The sequence below is a fragment of the Schistocerca cancellata genome, chromosome 1 (assembly GCF_023864275.1).
Source record: "Schistocerca cancellata isolate TAMUIC-IGC-003103 chromosome 1, iqSchCanc2.1, whole genome shotgun sequence".
Taxonomy (NCBI): domain Eukaryota; kingdom Metazoa; phylum Arthropoda; class Insecta; order Orthoptera; family Acrididae; genus Schistocerca; species Schistocerca cancellata.
Genome location: NC_064626.1, coordinates 232,958,078 through 232,981,477, shown reverse-complemented (window position 1 = coordinate 232,981,477; position 23,400 = coordinate 232,958,078). Strand labels below are relative to the sequence as shown.

The 23,400-nt window shown below is 38.8% G+C and overlaps 1 protein-coding gene across 2 annotated transcripts in view; it reads right to left on the bottom strand.

Annotated features, from left to right (window-relative positions):
- Nucleotides 1–6,130: 6,130 nt before the first annotated feature.
- LOC126169914 (elongin-B) overlaps nt 6,131–23,400 on the bottom strand; it is a 40,784-nt gene continuing 23,514 nt past the window's right edge. For both annotated transcript variants that reach the window (XM_049920682.1, XM_049920683.1), the window contains exons 3-4: nt 14,396–14,540; nt 6,131–7,154 (exon numbers count right to left, since the gene is read on the bottom strand). In XM_049920682.1, coding sequence (XP_049776639.1) covers nt 7,043–7,154; nt 14,396–14,540 — 257 coding nt within the window. In that variant the 3' untranslated portion in view covers nt 6,131–7,042. The remainder of the gene's footprint in view (nt 7,155–14,395; nt 14,541–23,400) is intronic.

Sequence of the window (23,400 nt, the reverse complement as noted above, 5' to 3'; positions counted from 1 at the left end):
CTTGCAATATTGCACAGTTCTATTCATGATGAATAGTTTTTTGTGCAGGAACATTACAGTGACCCATCTACCAGAATATCAAAGTAAATATCAGGCTGACAGTTTGAAATATAACAAGAGAATGAAAAATATTTTAAATATATATATATATATATCTTTTGTTGTGGATTGGCAAGAGAGCCAACCCGGCATGAGAGGAAGCCGAAAGGCACGCGTTTTAGCTCACGCAGGCTGGCGTGTGGTCTGGAACAGGTCAAGGAAATTAGACTAGCAAAAAAGGACGTAGCTGTGGAATACTTAACTTTAATCCATAAATGGTGAACATCGCTCTTGACAGTACATGTTTTACAGCACCAATAGTAACTGGTAATGGCGCCTCGCCAGGTCGTAGCAAATGACGTAGCTGAAAGCTATGCTAACTATCGTCTCAGCAAATGAGAGCGTATTTTGTCAGTGAACCATCGCTAGCAAAGTCGGTTGTACAACTGGGGCGAGTGCTAGGAAGTCTCTCTAGACCTGCCGTGTGGCGGCGCTCGGTCTGCAATCACTGATAGTGGTGACACGCGGGTCCGATGTATACTAACGCACCGCGGCCGATTTAAAGGCCACCACCTAGCAAGTGTGGTGTCTGGCGGTGACACCACATTTTTTTCATTTGCTTAAGCTGCTTTTCACATCATCATTTGTGGCTCTTGCTCCAGGAACCGATGCACTTCACTAAACTGGGACGATGATCCATGGAAGGAGCACAAATGCCCCTATAGGTAAGTTATTTTGAATGCCGTCCAACCTGAAAGAAATGCATCGTGCTTTGAGATGACTCTTCATGTAAAAAATACATACCAAAAATTCACAACAGTTCCACTCTCCTAAATATGTTATTGTTTTATGGTTTGTGAGCAACATTCGTTGGCAATTTATAGGTAGAGTTACACATCACTCTACATGACAGATATATAACACAGCACACCTATACCTTTTGAACAACAATTGCCACAACACTATGGTGTTATGATAAACACATAAGGAAAATTGCATTCCATAATTGGGCTTGGTAGGTGCGTGAACTAGCCACAAGCAGAATACTTCAACAGTCACAGTTTTTCTTTGGCCATATGATTTATAGAGAAATCTATTCTCCCACCACCAAAACTCTTTGTCTGGTTCAGCTTCTTGATGATAAGTACATGATATGCATGAAGAAGGCCATCTTCACTCTTTCCTCCATGATGTCAGTGCCTGAACTTGTTTCCATTTAGTCTAATCTTTCCCAGATCAGTGAGCTCCTTCCTGAATGTTAACTCATAGGTTAAAAAAAAACAAACAAAATTGCCCATATTATACTCGCCAGCCACCACCATCCTCTCCTCCATTTCGACAACTATAACTCATTAGCCTTTCCAATCTATTTTGCCATTTAAACTGGATTTCACAGATAATTTTTTCCTGTGAAACCAACAAATTACAGAGGGAGGAACTACAGCAACCTATCCTTATTTTGATTTTTGAATATATTTAGTTGCTCTTCACTGGTTTCAGACGTTTTCACACCCATTGCCACAAACTGACTACAGAGAAAACCACACCATGAAACTCACCCTATGATAAATCCACCAACCACTGCTCCCCTTATCACACATGCCTTGGAAAAACTCAACTAAATTCTTCACGAGGGCATCATGATGATTTGAGATTCTATATTAGCCTCAAGTGAATTATGATACTCACTTGAAGCAGTATTCTAATCCACCAACTGTGCTCACAATCCTGCACCTGATGGCTTGTTTTACCTGTGGACAACCCAGTTGCAAGACTTGTACTGTACCCCCAGGTGATACTCCATTCCGCAAGTGAGTCACAGGCAACTCCTATTTCATCAAAGACAATGCCGCAAGTGCAGGCAAATGTGCTGACGTGACAACTGTGACAGCTGCTGACCCTCAGCATAAATCAATATAATGTAATACTTATAAAGACATAAAAATATTTGGTATCAGTATCAAGTATGCTTTCGAAAAGGCGTTAATCCTACTACACTCATGATTACAAGTGGTCTTTGCTTTGATGATGAGAATTGTACATCCCGTAATGTGACTGCCTCCTGCATAACATGGTGGATAATTTAAATTTAAGCCATGGCCATTTTTTGTGCTGTCAAGTGTAAAACACATATGGCAATTCCTCATATCTCTCAAATACAGCTGCCAAGGTTGGGACAGAGGAGTGTGACAATCATCCAGTGATGTCAGAAGTCAGAAATGTAACGTTCTTCACACGTTTCACAGCAGTCTTGCTTGAAATGTATGAAGCTATATGGAAAGAAGCATGCACATTAATGATGACTCAGAATGATAATTTTGCACAGAGAAACAATAACCTTTATTACATAAACAAATGTGAGCTTTGTGCTTTTCTGGTTGTAAATTTTAAGGTTTTGGTATTTATTTATTGCCAGATGTGAACTTTGAGCCATGGCATTAGGTATGCCTCATTATCTTCAGGAGTGTGAGCAATGTCTGTAAACATCTAGATTCAACATTCAATGTCTAATTGAATAATGCCACAACAATTGGCTATTTATATGTTTTTATAAGATACTTTTAACACTTTCTTCTCTCCCTATATCTTCGTATTTGTGTGCATGCTAATGTGTTATTGGTCTATTAATGTAACACTGAATATAGATAAAAGATACAATAGATATTTCTAGCTGTTTTAAAGGTGATGTAACATCTTGCATAAGAATTAGTCTTTCATGTGCTTACAATAATTATACAGGATGTATAACAAACTTGTGACTGATCTACACCAATGTGACAGAACTCAGGGATAGTGATATGTATATGTACAGATGCAATACACAAGGCATAAAAAGGCAGTGCACTGCCAGAGCTGTCATTTGTACTCAGGTGATTCATGTGAAAAGATTTCCGACCTGATTATGGTTGCATGACACGAATTAAGATTCTGAAAGCAGAATGGTAGTTGGAGCGAGATGCACGGGACATTCCATTTCAGAAATTGTTTGGGAATTCAGTATTCCAAGATCCACAGCATTGAGAATACCAGATTTCAGGCATCACCTCCCAACATGGATAACACAGAGGCTGAAAACCATCACTTAACAATCAAGAACAGCAGTGTTTGCAGAGAGTTGTCAGTGCTAACAGATGAGCAACACCATGTGAAATAACCAAAGAAATCAAGATGGGACTTATGATGAACATATCAATGAGGACAGTGTAGTGAAATCTGGCTCTAACTGGCTATGGCAGCAAACGATTGATGCAAGTACTTTTGCTAAGAGCACAACATTGCCTGCAGTGCCTCTCCTGGGCTCATGCCCATATCTGTTTGAGCCTATACAACTGGAGAACTGTTGTCTGGCCATGTAAGTCCTGATTTCAGTTGGTAAGAGCTGATGATACAGTTTCAGTGTGGTGCGGGCCCCAAAAAGCTATACACCTAAGTTGTCAACAAGAGACTGTGCAAGCTGGTGGTGGATCCATAATGGTGTGGGCTGCGTTTAAATGAAATGGACTGGGTCCTCTGACCCAATGAAATAGATCATCGACTGGAAATGGCTACTTAAACCTACTACTAGTAAATCACATGGACTTCATGTTTCCAAACAACGATGGAATTTTTATGGAATACAATGCACTTTGTCACTGGGCCACAATTTGTTTGTGAGTGGTATGAAAAACATTCTAGATAATTCAAGTGAATGATATGGCCACTCAGATTACCTGACATGAATCCCATCGAACATTTATGAGACATAATCAAGAGGTCAATTCATGCACAAACTCCTGCACCAGCAACACTTTCACAATGATGGACGGCTATAGACACAGCATGGCTATATATTTCTGCAGAGGACTTCCAATGAGTTGTTGAGTCCCTGCCATGTTGCATTGCTACATTATGCCACACAAAAAGTAGTCAGACTCAATATTAGGAGGTATTCCATGACTTTTGTCAGTTCAGTGTATACTACTGTATAAAAACATGATGCTTTTTAATAGTGTTACCAACAATCTCGAAAAGTTCTTGACTGACTTACTTCAAAGTTTTGCACAATAGTCCAATAAACATTCTAACAGATATGGGCTATACAGGGCGGTCATAAACAGTCTGAAAAGCTTGTAGGGGTGTTGCAGGGTAGGTTGCGCTGACAAATAACCATTAAGAAGAAATCTGATATGTTGCACCATTTCTGAATTACTTGGGATTGAAGTTAGCCAATCAGGCCACTGTGCACATGGACTCAAGCGCCCTGCCAGATACAATTGGTGTCGGTCTTTCTCATACTGTAGACGATAGTGCACGAGACTGCTCAGGCTTTGGATCCGGTTTGATCCTTACTACTGTCCCATATCCAATTTTTGTATCTCTTTTGTTTGGTTTTAGGAAACCAAATGAAGAACATGTTTGGTGACATGGTCTCTGGCAGGTTGTAGAAATTTCCGCATGCAACAGCCTGACTGGGCAACTTCAATGCTAATTAACTCGGAAACAGTGCAACATATCGATTTTTTTTTCTTATCAATTATTTCTCAGCACAAACCATCATGCAACATCCTTGCATATTTCAGACTGTTTCTGATCACCCTGTATATATTTTTAAAAGAGAATGTACAGGTTTAAAACTGATAAAGGACAAAAAAATGCTGCGCTGTGAAAATGTGTGGTTTCATTTACTTTATTGTAATCAGTTTTAACTATAATATCAGGGGATTTAAAACATTAGACAGATTGTTTCTTCTACATATACTCTTTCACCTATATACAATTTTAAACAAAAATTATATATACAACAGTGTGCTGGATGGTTGGTTTGGGGAGTAAAGGGACCAAACTATGGGGTCATCAGTCTCACAAGGTGCTGTTTTGTTTTCTTTTTCACATTTTATTTTAAGAGACAACACGGGAAGCTGTATTTATGGCTTATGATTAGAATATGACTACAGAATATGAATTGTCCAAAACGTTGTAATCCAACTCCAACACTGATTAAAGCTAAGTAAAGTACTGTCATTGATACTTCTATCCTCACAGATCTAGCACATGGCGAGGTCTCTCTCTATGTACCAATGATCCCAACTGATTCACCCATTCATTTTAAGCGACTTCAGTTCCCAATCAAGATTTCGTTTGCAATGCCGGTAAACAAGGTTCAAGATCAGAGAGAGGGGGAGGAGAGGAAATGAATATAGAGAGGGAGAAGGAGAAGATTTGACAGAGAAGGGGGGAGGAGGAGGTGGAGTGGATGGGGGGGGGGAGGAGGAGATGGTCAGAGAGAGGGGGAAGAGGTGATGGACAGAGTGAGGGGGAAGAGGTGATTAGGACATAAATCCAGTTGCCATACGTATTAAGCAATTGCAGAGCTTTGCCAGGTTATTAATTCAGTCTATAAAATGATGCATCATTATGCAATTCTTCATGCAGCCACCTGCAAGATGACGACGTGGTGGTGGTGGTCATCATATATCTGAATTATGAAGAGAAGTGTTGACACAGTGATAGCTGAACAACGTAAACTGAAATATACCAAAAGCCAGCAATGACAAAGCATACAGCTACACTCTCCAATTTGAGCATTATATATGAAGTGTAGAAATATACCACAGTTCGAAGTCCTGTAAATGTAGCCGCTCTTATTCTTCACCTTTTCTGATTTATTATTCCAACATAATATACAAACAAATAATGGAAATTTGAAGAAGGAATAACACCAGTATGGAAAAGATAATTGCTACTCATCACATTAAGAGCAGGCAGGCACAATGAAAAAGACTGCTAAAAATATTTTAGCTTTTGGACAAAGTCCATAAAGCAGGAAAAACATATACAATCACACAGCAACCCCACATATGGCCACTTTCTCCAACCACTTAGGATGGAGCTGGGTCTTAGCACCTAAAGACAGTGGCCATGTGTTTTCTACTGCTGAAGAAGGATTTTGCCAAAAAACTGTAGCGTTTCTAGTGGTCTTTCTCATTGTGTCTATCTGCGACTCAATGCCTCCTCTATGTGGTGAGTTGCAATCCAACCTTTCTACATTGTTAATTTGCAAATATTTATTTAATATGAAGGACAATTTTAAAGCTGAAAAGAAATCATTAAGTTTTTTGATATTTACAAATAGTGTTTATTCAAAGAAAAGTAACAAATTCTGCTTAAACCAGTTTGTTAACAGCCTTCTGAAATAAAAGCACAACCATGAATAATTTTCAGCTAAAATTTAATAAATATGTTTAGCTTGGTTTATCTGAATCCACTATAGATAATTTGTAATAAATGTAAACTTGAAAACAGGAGTGTTTTTAAAATGACTGAAAACTGTATTGTAATAAGAGACTGGCCTATTATGTAACTCATTTTATTTAAATGCATTAGTAACTTCATAGGCACACACAATGCAAAGTCACCTTTTTCATCTCAAATGTCATTCATGGGAATTTGTTTTCTAATAATTTTGGTTTTACAATTGCAAAAGTTCTAATTTTTGAAAGGGTGCTACGTTGTCTTACAAAACAATTAAAAAACTTACTCTCAGTCACATTGTGCATGCTGTTATTCACGAAAGATACCTGAGGTCCATGATAACAGTACTATCAGTGTGTTACAAAATTACAGTATCAACTGAGATGTCATTCCAGTAATGCAGTAGTTTGGTTTTCAATGGGTCCCGGGTGGGAAAAAAACAAAAAGAACAGTAAAGATAGCTAAGTTTTACATATTAAGTTCACTTATCTGTAACGGAGTGATACCAATTTTAAATGCGTATTAGCACTTACACAGTAAAATTGTACGAGGTACTACTTAACTTATTATTGAGGTCATAATTCTCTGACAGGAAAAAATAAATATTAAAGTCATACAAACAACAATAAATTAACACATTCTGTCCTATATGAATAAATCACTTTTGCAGTGATTTGTATTGGCTACATTTGAATCCCTGTCTTTGGTGATTTATTAGAGAGATTACAGAGGCCTTCATCTTAAATAAACAGATGTAATCAATCTTTTGTGTTCATGATGTTTGTTCCTGGCCATTGCTTTCTTGTGATTTCATTACATCAGGAAGATCTGGAGGTGATGAAAATGGTGTAATTTCTAGTGGTTCAAAATCACCAGTTTCCTGCCTGTAATAAAGAGAAATTATTTTTTGTCAGACCATTTCACTTATCAAAGCATTTTTCCTTGCACATATTACAGTAAAGTTTAGCAAGAAAATAACAAGTGTAACAGAAGTATATACATAGGAAAGAGGTAGAATGATGCATAGAACCTACTCAGCACAGAACATTAACAAGTTGGTGAACATCCACCAATAAAAAGCGAGTTTCACAAACTTGTCATTATACATTGTTTTCTTGACAGTGAAAGGAAAAGGAAAACAGTAAAAGATGTGGGAATAAGTAAAAAGAAGCATTTAATTAAGGGTTTCAGCTGAGGAAGAGACTCGAGTATAAGCAATGAGGAGGGAAAAGGTAACTGTGATTATCTAAGTGCATTCAAATGCTACAGAAGCCAAACTAAGTACATTAAAGTGCTACAGAAGTCAATATTTGATGAGAGAAGGCAATCAGATAATTACACAGATACCTCCATTCTTCTCATTAATCTTTGTTTCTGAATGCGAACTGGAAGGCGATGCTTTTAACGTACATAAAACACTATCAGAGATAACAGTCACATGAAATGTAAATAAAAAAAAATAATAATAAAAAAAAATACACTTCATCAATTGAACTGTGTAATCTTAGGAGTGCAAAAAGGAATATATACACTCCAATAAAGAAATATAGTTCCATATTAAGGAGCTTAAACTATGTCTTTCACACATAACAAGAAATACCTATGTTTTTGATTACAGCCAGCACTGGATTAATAAATATTGCCCAAAATAAAACATTACTAGGGCAAAAATCTTTAGAAGGAAGCTTCAATAAATATAGAGTCATGTCACGCAAAGCAACTGTCAGCATTTCAGAAGCATTACTGCAGCTCAGTAAAGTCACAACCAGGTCAGTTATCTTGAAGTGCTCTAAGCAAGTGACTTGAGCATGGCTACTATCTTGTCTGTCACACTGGTGAGACTTAGTGCAGTGTACCACATGAAACAATTCGTTTCATGCCATTGGATCACCAGTTTAGCAAACCACAGTTTTCAACTGTCTGTTTTTGGTGCTGCCTTTTGGTTTCATTGATTCTAATATTTGTGTTGGTCAATAGTGGACAGGGACTAGAAAAGGCTGAGGAGAGGTGGGTTTTGGGAACAAAGGGTATTTTACTACGTTGCAGGGAGAGTTCCCACTTGTGCGATTCACAAAAGCTGGTGTTGGCAGGGAGGATGAAAATTGCATGGGCTGTGAAGTAGCCATTGAAGTTATGTGCACGTGCTTTGTGGCTAGCTCGGCAACTGGCTGGTCTGTCTGCTGCCCACAGTTTGGAAGTGGTCATTCATGAGGACAGACAGCTTGTTGGTGGTCGTGCCCACACAGACTGCTCATTGTAGCTAAACTGGCAAACTACATGGCTGCTTTCATAGGTGTAAACCTGGTCTCTGATTATGTAGGAAATGCCTATAACAGGACTGGAGTAGGTGGCAGTGGGAGACAGATAGGTATTTTTATAGGAATATGGACCATGAGGCAATGGGATGGGAGCACGGTGGTATAGGTATGGACAACAATACTGTTTTGACTAGATGGTGGAAAATACAACACCACCCAGCCTAGGATGTTGGGCCAAGAGAAACAAAATCTGGACGAAAAATTTTTTGTGTCACGAAGGGAATCAACAAGAAATTATTTTTTTAAATCCATCCACTAAGGCGGTAAAAGGGAGTTCAAAGCTAATCGCCCAACTGAGATCAGCCTCAACTGTTGGTACTAGATACATACATTTTGGTAGCAATATGTATTATTCACTGTAAGGTCCTAACGAGAAATGATTTTGTATAACCCAGACCCTAGGAACTGCAATTCGCATTAATATAATTTCAGGGGTTGCAATGCCATACAATCTAAGAACCTATGTCCTACCTAAACCATTGGTTCTAGATACATGCACTTTGAGGGGGAGGGGGGGGACATACTTTATGTGATGTACATAGCTACTAAGAAAGGAATTTTCTAAAATTGACCCAGAATGCAAAAAAAAGGAGCGTTCAACATTTAGTTGGCATATCGCTGATCAGTTTCAACTATTGGTCTTAAAAATGTGAAATTTTGAGGGAGGATATGTTACATGATGTGGTCACTCATCATGAAAGCATTTTTGAAAATGAAACCTCTATGTGGGTAATTTAGGTATGAAATGCACGTTAAAAATTCTGTTCCTCTGCTTACACAATGAAGAACTAATCTACAATGCACGTTGCCCTGCAGCTTCCTCAAGACAAAAATAATTTACAATGAAATAAATGTAAACAATGAGTAGTGGGATTTGTGCAAGCCTCGTACTTAGTGATTATGGCTCTAAGCACATGGGACTTAATATCTGAGGTCATCAGTCCCCTAGACTTAGAACTACTTAAAACTAACTAACCGAAGAACATCACACACATCCATGCCCGAGGCAGGATTTGAACCTGCAACCATAGCAGCAGCGCAGTTCCAGACTGAAGTGCCTAGAACTGCTTGGCCACAGCGGCCGGCAGTGATTATGGCAAACTGTCCTATTACAGTATGACATGTACTATTTTCACAGAGAAGGAAACATGTCTAGTGTACTTCTGTCATCTCTTCATTAAAAATTTGGTGGATGCAGAAACTTTAGATGGCTGCAGAAATTATAAACATCAAAAGGAAACTGCTGTGCCATATGAGGTGTGTGAGAAAAGTAATAAGTCTGAGTTTTTATCTACCAAGTTGTTATTTTTTTTCCAACAATTATATTGTCCCCTTCAGAGTAATTCCTTAGCTATACACTGGGGAGTCATTCCCAGTCCTGGTAGCAACACTGAAAGGGCAGTAGGGTCTTTAACATATTGGTCACATTCCTCTAAATGTTCTCCAGAGTTTCAAAATGACATCCTTTTAAGCTTTTTCGATTTTTGGGAAAGAAAAATGTCACAAGGACTTATATCAGATGAGCAGGGGTCTACAGAACAATACGAATTCCTTTTAAGGTCAAAAATTCCGTGAGGGAAGTGGCCATGCGACATGGGGTGCTGTCATGCTGCAGCATTCACATGTCCCTTTACCTGAGCCTTTCTAGGACACATTTGTAAAACACTTGGTTGGAATTGTTACATGTTGGTCTGATTTCACTGAAGCATGCAGACGTTGTGTGTTTATGTAAGTTTTTGAAGTTGAAAATATCCCTGACAAATGTTCATCTTCAATGTGTCTTCAGCCTTCCAAAAATGATTTGTGCCAGTGAAAAACTTGTGCTTTTGATAAGGAATGTTCACCACAGGCCTGCTTCATCTTTCCAAAAGTCACCCTCATTGATTTCTCAAGTTTAACTAAAAAATTGATGGCATACCATTGCTCTAAATTCTGTTGTACCAACTGCATGACACACACAACAAGAACACAACCTCACAGGTGGTGGTCTCAAAAATCATGTTATGGATGTACTCAGCGGAGACTCAGACTGACCATGTGGAAAGGATGAACACACTGGTCTACATAAGCAGAGCAACATAGTGTTGCCAGATTGCTCGCAGTGTTGACAGTCTCATTACTTTTCTCACAGACTGTGTATAACTGGGCTAATCGTGCCACTCAGAGCCAAACGAACTAACTCCATTTTTAATAGCTTTTCTACTTTTCATTTAAAAAAACTTCGCAAACATGTATGTTTCCAGTGGCCAAAATATTTAACTCTATTGCTTAATTCTTGCACCAGTACATGAGAACTCTTTACATGGCAACTGAAAACTTCGTTACAGCTTTTGGAGGTCAAAGTGAGTGACTGGCTAACTCCAATTTTCTTGTTTGTATTTTCATAGTATTTGTTTCTGCATATATAATCCAAGTATTCCATTTACCCTCCTTACTACTGATTTTACTTGACTGACCTATTTCATATTGCTTCTTTGTAATACCTCTAAATACTTACATGTAGAGTTAACATCATTAAATGTGTATTATAAATGATGTATACAATATTGGCTGTCACAATTTCAACAACAACAAAGGGTTTATGTAAGTATGGCCTGAAACAGACAATTCACAGACGTCACAAGAAATAACTATGTGCCTGAAACAGCACATAACAAAAAATGCAAAAGACCACAACCATATTCAGATTTACTCAGATTCGTGCACAGCTCAAATTTGAATCAAAATAACAATGATGAAGCTTCTGCAATCAATGCAGATATTATTGATTTAAAATTTTTAATACCTGGACACAGCTATCAGCCAAATGATTACGCCCTTGGGCATGATTGATCTATGAGGTGCATTCAAGTTCTAAGGCCTCCGATTTTTTTTTCTCCGGACTGGAAACAGATAGAAACGTGTGCATTGTTTTAAAATGAGGCCGCATTCGTTGTCAATACGTCCCAGAGATGGCAGCACCGTACGGCAGATGGAATTTTACTGCCAGCGGCGAGAATGAGAACTGTTTTAAATACTTAAAATGACGACGTTTTACTTACTTGAACAGCGTGCAATCATTCGTTTTCTGAATTTGTGTGGTGTGAAACCAATTGAAATTCATTGACAGTTGAAGGAGACATGTGGTGATGGAGTTATGGATGTGTCGAAAGTGCGTTCGTGGGTACGACAGTTTAATGAAGGCAGAACATCGTGTGACAACAAACTGAAACAACCTCGGGCTCGCACAAGCTGGTCTGACGACATGATCGAGAAAGTGGAGAGAATTGTTTTGGGGGATTGCCGAATGACTGTTGAACAGATCGCCTCCAGAGTTGGCATTTCTGTGGGTTCTGTGCACACAATCCTGCATGACGACCTGAAAATGCGAAAAGTGTCATCCAGGTGGGTGCCACGAATGCTGACGGACGACCACATGGCTGCCCATGTGGCATGTTGCCAAGCAATGTTGACGCGCAACGACAGCATGAATGGGACTTTCTTTTCGTCGGTTGTGACAATGGATGAGACGTGGATGCCATTTTTCAATCCAGAAACAAAGCGCCAGTCAGCTCAGTGGAAGCACACAGATTCACCGCCACCAAAAAAGTTCGGGTAACCGCCAGTGCTGAAAAAATGATGGTGTCCATGTTCTGGGACAGCGAGGGCGTAATCCTTACCCATTGCGTTCCAAAGGGCACTACGGTAACAGGCGCATCCTACGAAAATGTTTTGAAGAACAAATTCCTTCCTGCACTGCTACAAAAACGTCCGGGAAGGGCTGCGCGTGTGCTGTTTCACCAAGACAACGCACCCGCACATCGAGCTAACGTTATGCAACAGTTTCTTCGTGATAACAACTTTGAAATGATTCCTCATGCTCCCTACTCACCTGACCTGGCTCCTAGTGACTTTTGGCTTTTTACAACAATGAAAGACACTCTCCGTGGCCGCACATTCACCAGCCGTGCTGCTATTGCCTCAGCGATTTTCCAGTGGTCAAAACAGACTCCTAAAGAGGTCTTCGCCGCTGCCATGGAATCATGGCGTCAGCGTTGTGAAAAATGTGTACGTTTGCAGGGCGATTACGTCGAGAAGTAACGCCAGTTTCATCGATTTCGGGTGAGTAGTTAATTAGAAAAAAAATCGGCGGCCTGAGAACTTGAATGCACCTCATATAGTGAGAAAGACATGTAAATCATCATCTCACCAGAAGCCTGGTGCAATCTAATTTGTAACTGCAAAACAAAGGGCTACATTCTAGTAGGTGCAATGAATCACAATAAATTTTTGTCTACAAAGACTCTTGAAGATACCATGACAAGCCGGAAGATGATAGTCGACGGCTTACCAGTAAACTGGCTTGACTTACTATGGATTCAACTGGAGAAGTTACTACCTTATACTATACAGTGCAAGACAACGTTTTATGAAAATTATGAAATCTACAACAGTTTGACAATCTGAATTTGCAACTATAAACCAGGATGCCCTATACTCTCAAGTATTTATATGAAGATAGTAACTTTCTTGAAAGACCAGATACCATTGATGACCATGCAGCTTCTCTAGAATAAATGATAATTAATTGAAACCCTCAGTTGCCGGCAGGTGTTACTGATATACCTCGGTGGGGACAGCTGAAAATGTGTGCCCCGACCGGAACCCGAACCCCAGATCTCCTGCTTACGTGGCAGACGCTCTATCCATCTGAGCCACCAGTGACACAGATGAATAGCACGACTGCAGGGACTTATCCCTTGCACACTTCCCGTGTGACCCACATTCCCAGCTGTCCACAATCTACATACGTAATGTAGCTGTATTTGCCCATCCACTCATTACTCACACACACTAAGGTGACGATTCACCTTAGTGTGTATGAGTAATGAGTGGATGGGCAAATACCTATTAGGTACATTACGTTTGTAGATTGTGGACAGTTGGGAAAGTGGGTCACACGGGAAGTGTGCAAGGGATAAGTCCCTGCAGTCGTGCTATTCATCTGTGTCACTGGTGGCTCAGATGGATAGAGCGTCTGCCACGTAAGCAGGAGATCTGGGGTTCGGGTTCCGGTCGGGGCACATATTTTCAGCTGTCCCCATAGAGGTATATCAACAACATCTGTCGGCAGCTGAGTAGTATTTGTCCCATTAGCAAGGGAAAGAGGGCAGATCTAATGTCCTGTGGACCACGAATACTACAAGAAGCTAGTGACAACTTGTCAGGAACACAACAATCAAGTGTCGGGGAAGTGTGAGGTCATTTATTAAGATAATTTGAAACATTGGGAGTAAAAGTGAAATAAAAAGTGAATTTTTTCAGCTGACAGTGTGACTAACTTGTGAAAAAATACAAATGTTACAGTGTTCTATGTTTCAATGGTAATCTGTGTTGTTTTACCATAAAATTTATACATCACACAAAATTATAATTAGAATAGTAATATTATGATGAAAATAAATTTGAGTTAAAGCTGAATTTTCAATCTGCATTTTACTTTAATCTTTTTTTTTTCCAGTTTCTATTGCACTTGAGTTAGTCAGTTTGGCCTCTAAATGGCACAAGTATTGCTGACAGAACCTACCTGTTTCAGTATATTACCTATTAAATGTTTCCCAAACACAAAATGCTTGGAACTGTGAGTTATTAAACTGCCAGTTTAGCCTTCGATATGTGGTGAACTGCGTGAGTTGATCAGAGCAAGCAGAAAAAAAAGCAACAGTATGCCTAGGCATTGTAAGTACAGGATTATAGCTAGTTACAGTTAGAGGGCAACAATGCTGACTTTCAACCTCGAAGACACAGAGTTTAATTTTGCTACTCACCTCAGAGCTAGTCCCACAGCTGCCGGACTCTGAGCTTTCGCTACACTTGAAGTAAGCCCATAATCTTGTAACATTTTATCATCTTCCATTATCTGATTATCTTTATTAAATAACTGTTGATTACCAGGTGGTACTTTAATAATTCCTGGAACGAAGAAAATGTCACAATGTTTGCAAAACTTATATCTACAAAACACTAATGTTAACTGCGCAGGTTATTGTGGTGTAGCAAAAATTACTCCTCTGTTGCCATGAACCTGCTGCAGTATGTGCAACTTGCAGAAGTATCAGACAAAATGGAATATGATGATACACGGAAGACATGAAGTACAGGAACATATTTTCTACATAGAAATTATTAATTATTTAAATCTTTATACCCAATTAACGTGAATTGCAGCACATCATTATTTGAGTACTGGTGTGACTTTGAAGTGACCATCTGTATCTATTACATTAAAATTCATTGTATTGAAGGCTATTATCATGCCAGGTTTTTACACTTCTCAGGAATTTATTCTTTTCCATTTTTAGCAAACTCAGATGATAATTTACCAGTTCAGTTGTTTTGCACTAGTCACTACTAAACTTGGAATAAATGATTGTTTTGTTATTATAGTATTACACTGTCATAACAAAATTATTTTATCATATTCATTATTACAAGGCATTGCAAAGAATATATTTCCATTTTTTTTAAATTATACAAGTAATCAACAATATTAATGACATAACCCCCACAATTTGATATGGAAAGGGTTTCTGGATGTCCTTAACACCATGGACGCGCTAGTGCATCTCGTTAATTATTCCTGAAAATTGTGACAGTTTAGAGTACTACTTTTTTATTTTATATTAAAAAATAAAGCAAAACATCCTACTGACAAATGACATATTTATTGAACAAAAAAATAATAGAAACAGCAATCAAAACCAAACACAAGATCTTGAAGAAACTTCTGAAATACAATGTATGTCAAATCTCAGAAAAGATACAACCAAGAATTTACCGATTACACTCAAACAAATAAAATAAATACAAATTTCAAGAATAGTACCTACATATAACTGTCGAAAAATGAAAGAACAACGAAAGTGCTATCTGCCTTTAGAGGTGGTGAATAACACAACAATTCAAACAATACCCTGCGTTGAAACTTCCTGGCAGATTAAAACTGTGTGCCGGACCGAGACTCGAACTCGGGACCCTTGCCTTTCGCGTTCGCAGGAGAGCTTCTGTGAAGTTTGGAAGGTAGGAGACGAGGTACTGGCGGAACTAAAGCTGTGAGGACGGGCTGTGAGTCGTGCTTGGGTAGCTCTGTTGCTAGAGCACTTGCCCGCGAAAGGCAAAGGTCCCGAGTTCGAGTCTCAGTCCGGCACACCGTTTTAATCTGCCAGGAAGTTTCATATCAGCGCTCACTCCGCTGTAGAGTGAAAATTTCATTCTAGAATACCCTGCTTTATTTGGGCAATCTGGGCACTTGTAAATCGTGTCTGTTCGTTATCCTCGGCTGGCGCATAATCTGGACTTTTTTCTCGGTGTTTTTGATTTTCCAGTTGATTCTCGTTTTACCACAACATGTTGGGGATTTCTGACTGGCTGTTCTACCTGCTTTTGTGGCAATGGTGCTCTTATAATACTGAGTCTGGATTCTTGGAGGGGCATTTTAGTGCCAGAATATTTTTTGTGTAGGGCATGTGCCTTTGTCAGCATCATTTCCATAACCTGGATAAAAAGTTTCTTGTACCAGCGTATGGTTTTTCATTCCGAGAGGTAATATGATAACATCTGATTGTGCCGATCAACTCCCAACATAAATTTATTGTAGTTTACAATGGCCCTTGGCTTAGATTTCTTCTCCTTTCTTTTGTTTTCAACCTCAACCATTACATTTTTAATGCATTAGAAATGTACCAAACCTCCCTCTCACGCCACTTACCTATAATAGCTCCTTCCGCAAATCTGGCAACGGCTTCACCTTTTCTTAATTTTGCCTTCTGTATTTTTTGGGTGTATCCTTCCTATTCGCCCTCAGAGTTCCCGTGCAGTGACTCTTCTTATCCAGGAGCAACTTTGCAAATGCGAAGCTATTATAGTAATTGTCCATGTACAAGTGGTGACCAGCATTCAACTTTTCACCCAGTAAATGAAGAACAATTTCTTGCGCATGGTCTCTTCCTCCTAAATCGTCCAGCATGCCAGTGTATACCGTGAATTTTAGGACCATTCCAGTGGGAGTTGTCAAAATATATAGCTTTATGCCATATTTGTGCTTTTTATTTTTTATGTATTGGCGGAAAAGTAATCTTCCACGCCAAAGGATCATTGATTCGTCCAGTGACAGTTACCGTCCATGGTAGTACATTTGGCACATCCTTTCATTGAAAAAATTGATAACTGGACGTATTTTATACAACCTGTCGGATGGTTTTGGTTCGCCCTGTTTGGATTTTCAGAAAAATGCAATTCACGTAGTATTAGAAGAAAACAATTTCGTGAAATACCATCGGCAATTCCTTTCATGTGAAATAAAAGGTTCTTTTTCCAATAGTCCTGCAACTTCCTCATCTTTACATTTCCCATGTGCAAGAAAACTCCCAAGAACACTAACAATTCGTCAATAGTCACATCTTTCCAACAATTTATGTGTGATTGTTCTTCGGTTCCCACAAAAGGGAATAATTCAATTGCGTTTCAATTTGTTCCTTCTACAACTTTCAATAGAAATTCGTCCATCATCAAAAGACGAAAATAATCTAAGGGAGTGTTTCCCATTGGTTGAATTAGCAGTCCCTCATTTTTTATAAAAGGGAATTTACCATTCCAACTGGCTCACTTTCCCATGCAACACTTGTATCAGCTACGTTACCACTTCTTCTGCCCTTTCCCTGTCACTTGTATTTACAGCCATTTCTACAGTCTCATCTAAAGCAAACTCGGCTCTGTCAGACTATTCACTGGATTCCCACCCATCCTCTTTCCCTGTCGCTTGGATTTACAGCCATTTCTACAGTCTCATCTAAAGCAAACTTGTCTCTGTCAGACTCTTCACTGGATTCCCACCTGTCCTCTCCACTGGCCAATTCTGTTTCCGAATCACTTTCTTCTAATATTCGTAATAATTCCGCATCCATTAGTTTTTGTACGTTTATTGTGTCCCGTATTTTACGTTTCATAGGTTCTGAAGGGCCCACCGTGTCACGATTGTTTTCCATTTTCAGTCTCACAACAGAGAAATACTGTAGGGAAAAAATGCTAACTGCGCCTGTAAAAATTGAAAACAATAAGTTCTTAGAGTGCCTGCACAATAAACCACACTGAACAGCTGTACCCGACTAAACCGTGATGCCTCGCAACATCTGATTCACTCGCCACACCAGTGCATCCACGGCATGTGCACGAGTATCGGCTGGGTGCGCTGGTGCGCCGAGGACAGTGAACGTGTTAATATATTACAGTTAATTTGCTATGCAATGCAAATATTCACATCACTCATTGCAGTGAAGCCTAATCACTGCTTAGTATTTTGATCACTGCTTAGTATTCTGGTACTGTTCCCCATTTTGGCGTGTTTTAGTGAAATTCCCTAATTCTAGAGGAGCAACAAAATATTTTAAATAAGAGTAACCTCATTTTTCTCTAATACCTTTTGGGAACACAAAGCCTCTTTATTTCCCTCAATAATTGAGCTGTGTCTGCTTTTAACTTGGATTATCATGTGTGGAATTTTTGTTCAATTATTTTCACTTGTTATTTTTTCCTCCTCCTCTCAATGCAAGCATAGCTGCATTTACAAATTCATCATAACAAGGTCTTTAAGGATTGCTAGTTCAAACATAGGAAATCAATTTCTTGCATCGTTTTTGCTGCATACAGACAGAAAAGAAATGAAAGTCTGAAGTATTACACATATGAACAACCACGCAAAATTGAAGCAATTTCTCTTCCCTCCACCTTGATCAATAGCAAAATTCTTGAACTTGGAACTGTTGTAAAGCACTGGCTATACTCTCTGGTAACTTCCCTTATTTTCTTCTGAGTCTGTCGTGTTGTCACCAGTTCTCATTTTGAGCTCATTTGAACAATACTAATTGAAAAACATTAAGACTTCACAACAATTTTATAATTTTTAAATTGATACCTTGCTATTTAATTACAGAGAAAGAATATTTTTCCTGGAAAACCTCACTATGAGTGCCATTGCCCATCAATGTACTGTGATTTTTAGCTGAACAGCCATTTTAAATATACCATATTACTCTCTACCATGCACCATTTAGCCCAGCCAAATAAGAACAGTGAAGAGTGACTAGGGGGAAAAAATCACGTAGTTACAAATTTTTGCACAGTGCTAGGCGAGAGTGCCCTGAACAACATACTAAAAAATCTTTACTGGTGGGATGTGAGTGTTGGGGTGGGGGTGGATTTAAAAATCACTTTTTAATATTTTTCTTGTATAACTCTAAAACCACAGATTCTTTGAAAATGTACCATAGTACAAAATTAAACTATGTTAAATTTCCAACAAAAATGGTCCTATTCATTTTTTCTCTAGGAATAATAGTTTCCATGTTCATGGGATGGAAAAATCACAGATTATTAAAAATATTTCCTAACAGTATAAAATTAATGTTTATCTTTAAACAAAGTGCATTAAAAACAAATATTAAATATGTGTACCACTTCTAAGTGCAGTAGAGCCATATTAACGGGTTAATTGTGCTTTGGTGGAGTAACACGTTGGAGGAGGGAGACTGGAGGGTTGAAGAATGAGGGAAGGGAGATCGCCAGATTGTGCTCATGCACTTTCCTCCTTCATAGATCTGCTAAATGAAATTTCAGCAGATGATTCCCAGCTCTATGTACTCCACTGTGTCCCAAGAAGCAGCTATAGGATATTATACGGGGCCTCTACAGCTCACCTCACGAATCACTGGCAACACAGTGTGAAGACTTGCTCAGGGAGAGTTTATTTTCCACAGAATGTATTAACACTGCAAGGATCTATATATGAGTTACTAATGCATATGACCAGAATCTACACAAATCTCTGCACATTGTTCTGCACTGCTAGAGCAGAAATTGATTCTTAGTCATCCTGTACAGCAGCTGTGGTGTTGTTCTGGCAAAGGCAACTTTCCATACCATGAGTGCTGCTCACTTTTCAGTTTAGACAGACTTTACCTTCCTAGCACTTCCTGTCTAGTTCTCTTATGCAAGCAGACAAAATAACTTGTGTTTATATAGTGAAGTTATTTTCAGTTTATCAAGTGAGTATTTATTTGCAGTTTTTAAGTGAACTACTATGTACAATGTGTTTCTGTATGTTTACTTTGTACATGTGATGTCAGTAATCTATGTGATGTTGCTGGGAAAGAGACTGGAGGGTGAATGTGACACCTTGCTGCCTATAGTTGACAGCATATTATAAGGCCATGTAAATGTGTTGTAATCACTTGATGATGAATTAATGAATGTCCAAAAAGTTACTGCATTTATTTCACCATTAACTGTGTTACTGGTACACTGAATAAATCTTTTCCATTCAGAAATTTACAGAGTGGACTGTACCGAGTGGAGCCACTTACCATATATCAACAGTATATCTTCCAGGATGGGTGTGAATATGTCTGATGGAATGGGACTGATCATGTTCAAGTCTAGTACAGTAATCTGCTGTAATGCACTGCTTGACTTATGTTGAACTATCTTAACTTCTATAACACCTAGGTAACCCACTTCTGTTACAGAGGAAGACCTCTTTGGAATCTGTGAGAGCTGAGGCTGGGGTGATGCATTTGATACCTCTCATGCTGTGAAAAGTATTCCAGACAGGGATAGTGGAAGTAATGAAAATGACATTGTTGAATACATATTGACAGTAAGGTTTATTTGGAAAAGGCTTTTCAGTGTTGTACACAGCTGACAGTTTGAGATTTTCTGCACAATAGTTCACTTAACAACTGCAATTAAGTACTCACTTATTAATCTCAGTACAAGCTCAGTGAAGTTCTTTCATCTAGTCACATAAGTGAACTAGACAGGAAATGCTGGGGAGGTGTAGTCTGTCTGTAAACTAAAAAGCTAGCAGAGCTTGTGGTGGGGGAAGTTGCCTTTCCCAGAGGAACACTATAGTTGCTGTACAGGATGACTAGGAAACCATTTCTTCTCTAATAGTGTAGAACAGTGTGCAGATATTTAGAGAGATTCTGTCCATATGCTTACCTGTGTTGGTGTCATTAGTAGCTCATACCTACATTCCACGTAGTGTTAACATATTTTGCGCAAAATAAATGCAACCCAGGCATATCTGTGCACTTTGTCACCAGCGATTGGTGCATTATGGAGGGCTCATATAACTTTGTGAAACATTCTCTAGTTGCTTCTTGTGATACAGTGGGGTACACAGACTGGGGAATCACCTGTTCAAATTTCAGTTTGCGACCTATGGAGGGAAGTGCATGACCACACTCTAGTGACCTATCTTCCCTCATTCTTCTAGCCCACACATCTCCCACTACCAATGTTTTGTTTAGCACACCCAGAACACAATTCACCCCTTTATGTGCCTTTACTGCACTTGGAAGTGGTATACACGTGTTTTTAACCTACTTAATTTAAAAACAAACACTGATTTTATACTGTTAGAGTAATATTTCTAATAACCTGTGATTTCTCCCTTCCCTGAACATGGAAATTATGAGTCCTAGAGGAAAAACGAATAGGATCTTCTATGTACTAATTTAATGCAGTTTAGTTTTGCACTGAACAACATATTCACTAGAAGCTGCAGTTTTTAAGTTATTCAAGAAAATTATAAAAAAAAAAGTTACCTATAAACCCACTTCCAACTGTATTTGGTTTTAAGAGGTGGTTGTTGCATGTTACTAAGTTTCCACCTCCCAAGTTACAAAACAGAGACCAAGCTTCCCTGCTTTATTATTTGGAGTCAAGGTTTTCAACAACATCCAGCCATTTCTGGCAATGTGTAGTGTCAAGACTATGCAGCAGTACATCTGCTACTTTTTCTTTCCAGTTGAGAGGAATTCCTCCTACAGTTCCTTATTGCACTCAGACGATTCAGTGATGTACCCCTTCCAGTATTCTCCAAGAACAAACTTCCTTGGTTAATTTATATGGAACCCACAAATCTTCCATAGTTATTGCTCAAGGGAGGAACCCATCTCAAGAGCTCATCAAGGTTTTAGAGACGTAAGACCAGTCTGCTTTCTGAAAATTCCAGCGTGCGTGGGGAATGACATTTACCAATGACATTTGCATGCCTGCTTCCAGTATTACTGGGCAGTGCTGATGGAGTGGAATGTCAAGGCAGAACTGTCCATGTGATTGTTAATGGCTGGAGGTGGTTGTTTGAAAATATAAAATATACATCAGGATTGTACTCTTGCCTCCATGTAGCTGATCTACAGGTTGATCAGTCCTTGGTATCATAAATTAGGTAAACATTGTGTTGTTCTAACTATGAAATTAAGGCTTCTCACTGCAGTCATTGGATTTATACTTCCATTGCTCATGGTGGCTGTTGAAGTAAACGTGTAAACACCTAGCTGAGGTGTGTGCGTGAAGGGCTTGAGATGGCCATTGAACTGATGGAGGTTTGTATATGTTTACCATATGTAAATCTGCAATTTTTATAACACGTTTGTGGATACTGTTAGATATTCCAATTGAGATTAAGAAAGTTTTCTCTGTTGTATTGTGCACACATGTGATGACCCCATAGGTTGGGTGATATGTGGCACCAAGGGGGTCATATACTGGTATTTTATCCCTTGGCTGGAGAGGGTTATCATTTGCATGAGTTTATTGGATAGTGATCGTATCAACATTATTTTTCAGGTAAAGTTTTGATAAATATTGGGATTTAGATCTGCTAATACTCTATAGGTTAACCTGTAAAATTCTAGTATTTGGTCCAAAAATCTACATCTTTCGTTCTTAAAGAACTATTGTTGATGATAGGAGCCACAGTGATGTGTTGTGCTAGAACATGAGGGCTGTCTACCAACCAATGCTGCTTCTTGCTTAGCACCACTCAGGGGTCACATGTGGGCTATTTACAGATTAACATATGGACATGAAGCAACTATATGTTATATAGAAATGGGCTGAAAAATGCTTTATTTCCGTGTCAAAACTAATTTTCTACAAATCTTTATAGCACATGATGTTGTAATTCTCTGGTTCCAGCCATTGTTTTGTGTTCCATTTCACCAGAGGTAACATCGACACACAACTTGCATCACTGTTCGTGTTGACATGAGACTCACTTCCTTTCTAACATCTACCATCAGCTGTTTAAGCACTCGTTACAAGATAGATGAGCACAAAACTGTTAGCTAGTGTTCATCCTCAATGAAACTAACTGCTACTGTTCATCCTCAATGTTGCTTCCAGTGAGTGCAACCAAAGTGTACACATAGCCAGAGTCCAAAGACATCCATTTAATGAAAACATCAGCATATGGTAACTTCCTTGCCACTCTGTGTTTATACTGGAAGAGTTTTCTAGAGTAAGGTGCCCCAATGGAAAGATGTTTGAAGTAATAAATAGTTGTCTTATGTAATGGGATATTTAAGGCTGCAACCTGTGACTTGTGGGGACCTAGAATGGTGAGGGCAATGGCAACTGGAAAAGACAATTTTTCATGCAGTTGACGACACAGCTGCCTGGTTAATGTTACATAACAGTGTTACAGTACATACCTTTACTGTTTAACACATGCAAGCACTATTAGCAGATGATTTTCCTGCATTAATGCAAATGGTTTATTCAGTTTGGTGTAAACCCTTATTTAGTAAAACTGTGCTGTTCGCAGATAAGGCATTGTTTCAATGTGATCAGACCTTAAATTTTCACAAACCGTTGATGGATGATAGAGCTCCTCCTAACTTCAGTATTAACACCTGTCTGGTTATAAATAACAAAATTATGTGACTGGTGGGAAGAAAAGGTTAACGACTTGGTGGACCCACCGAAATGT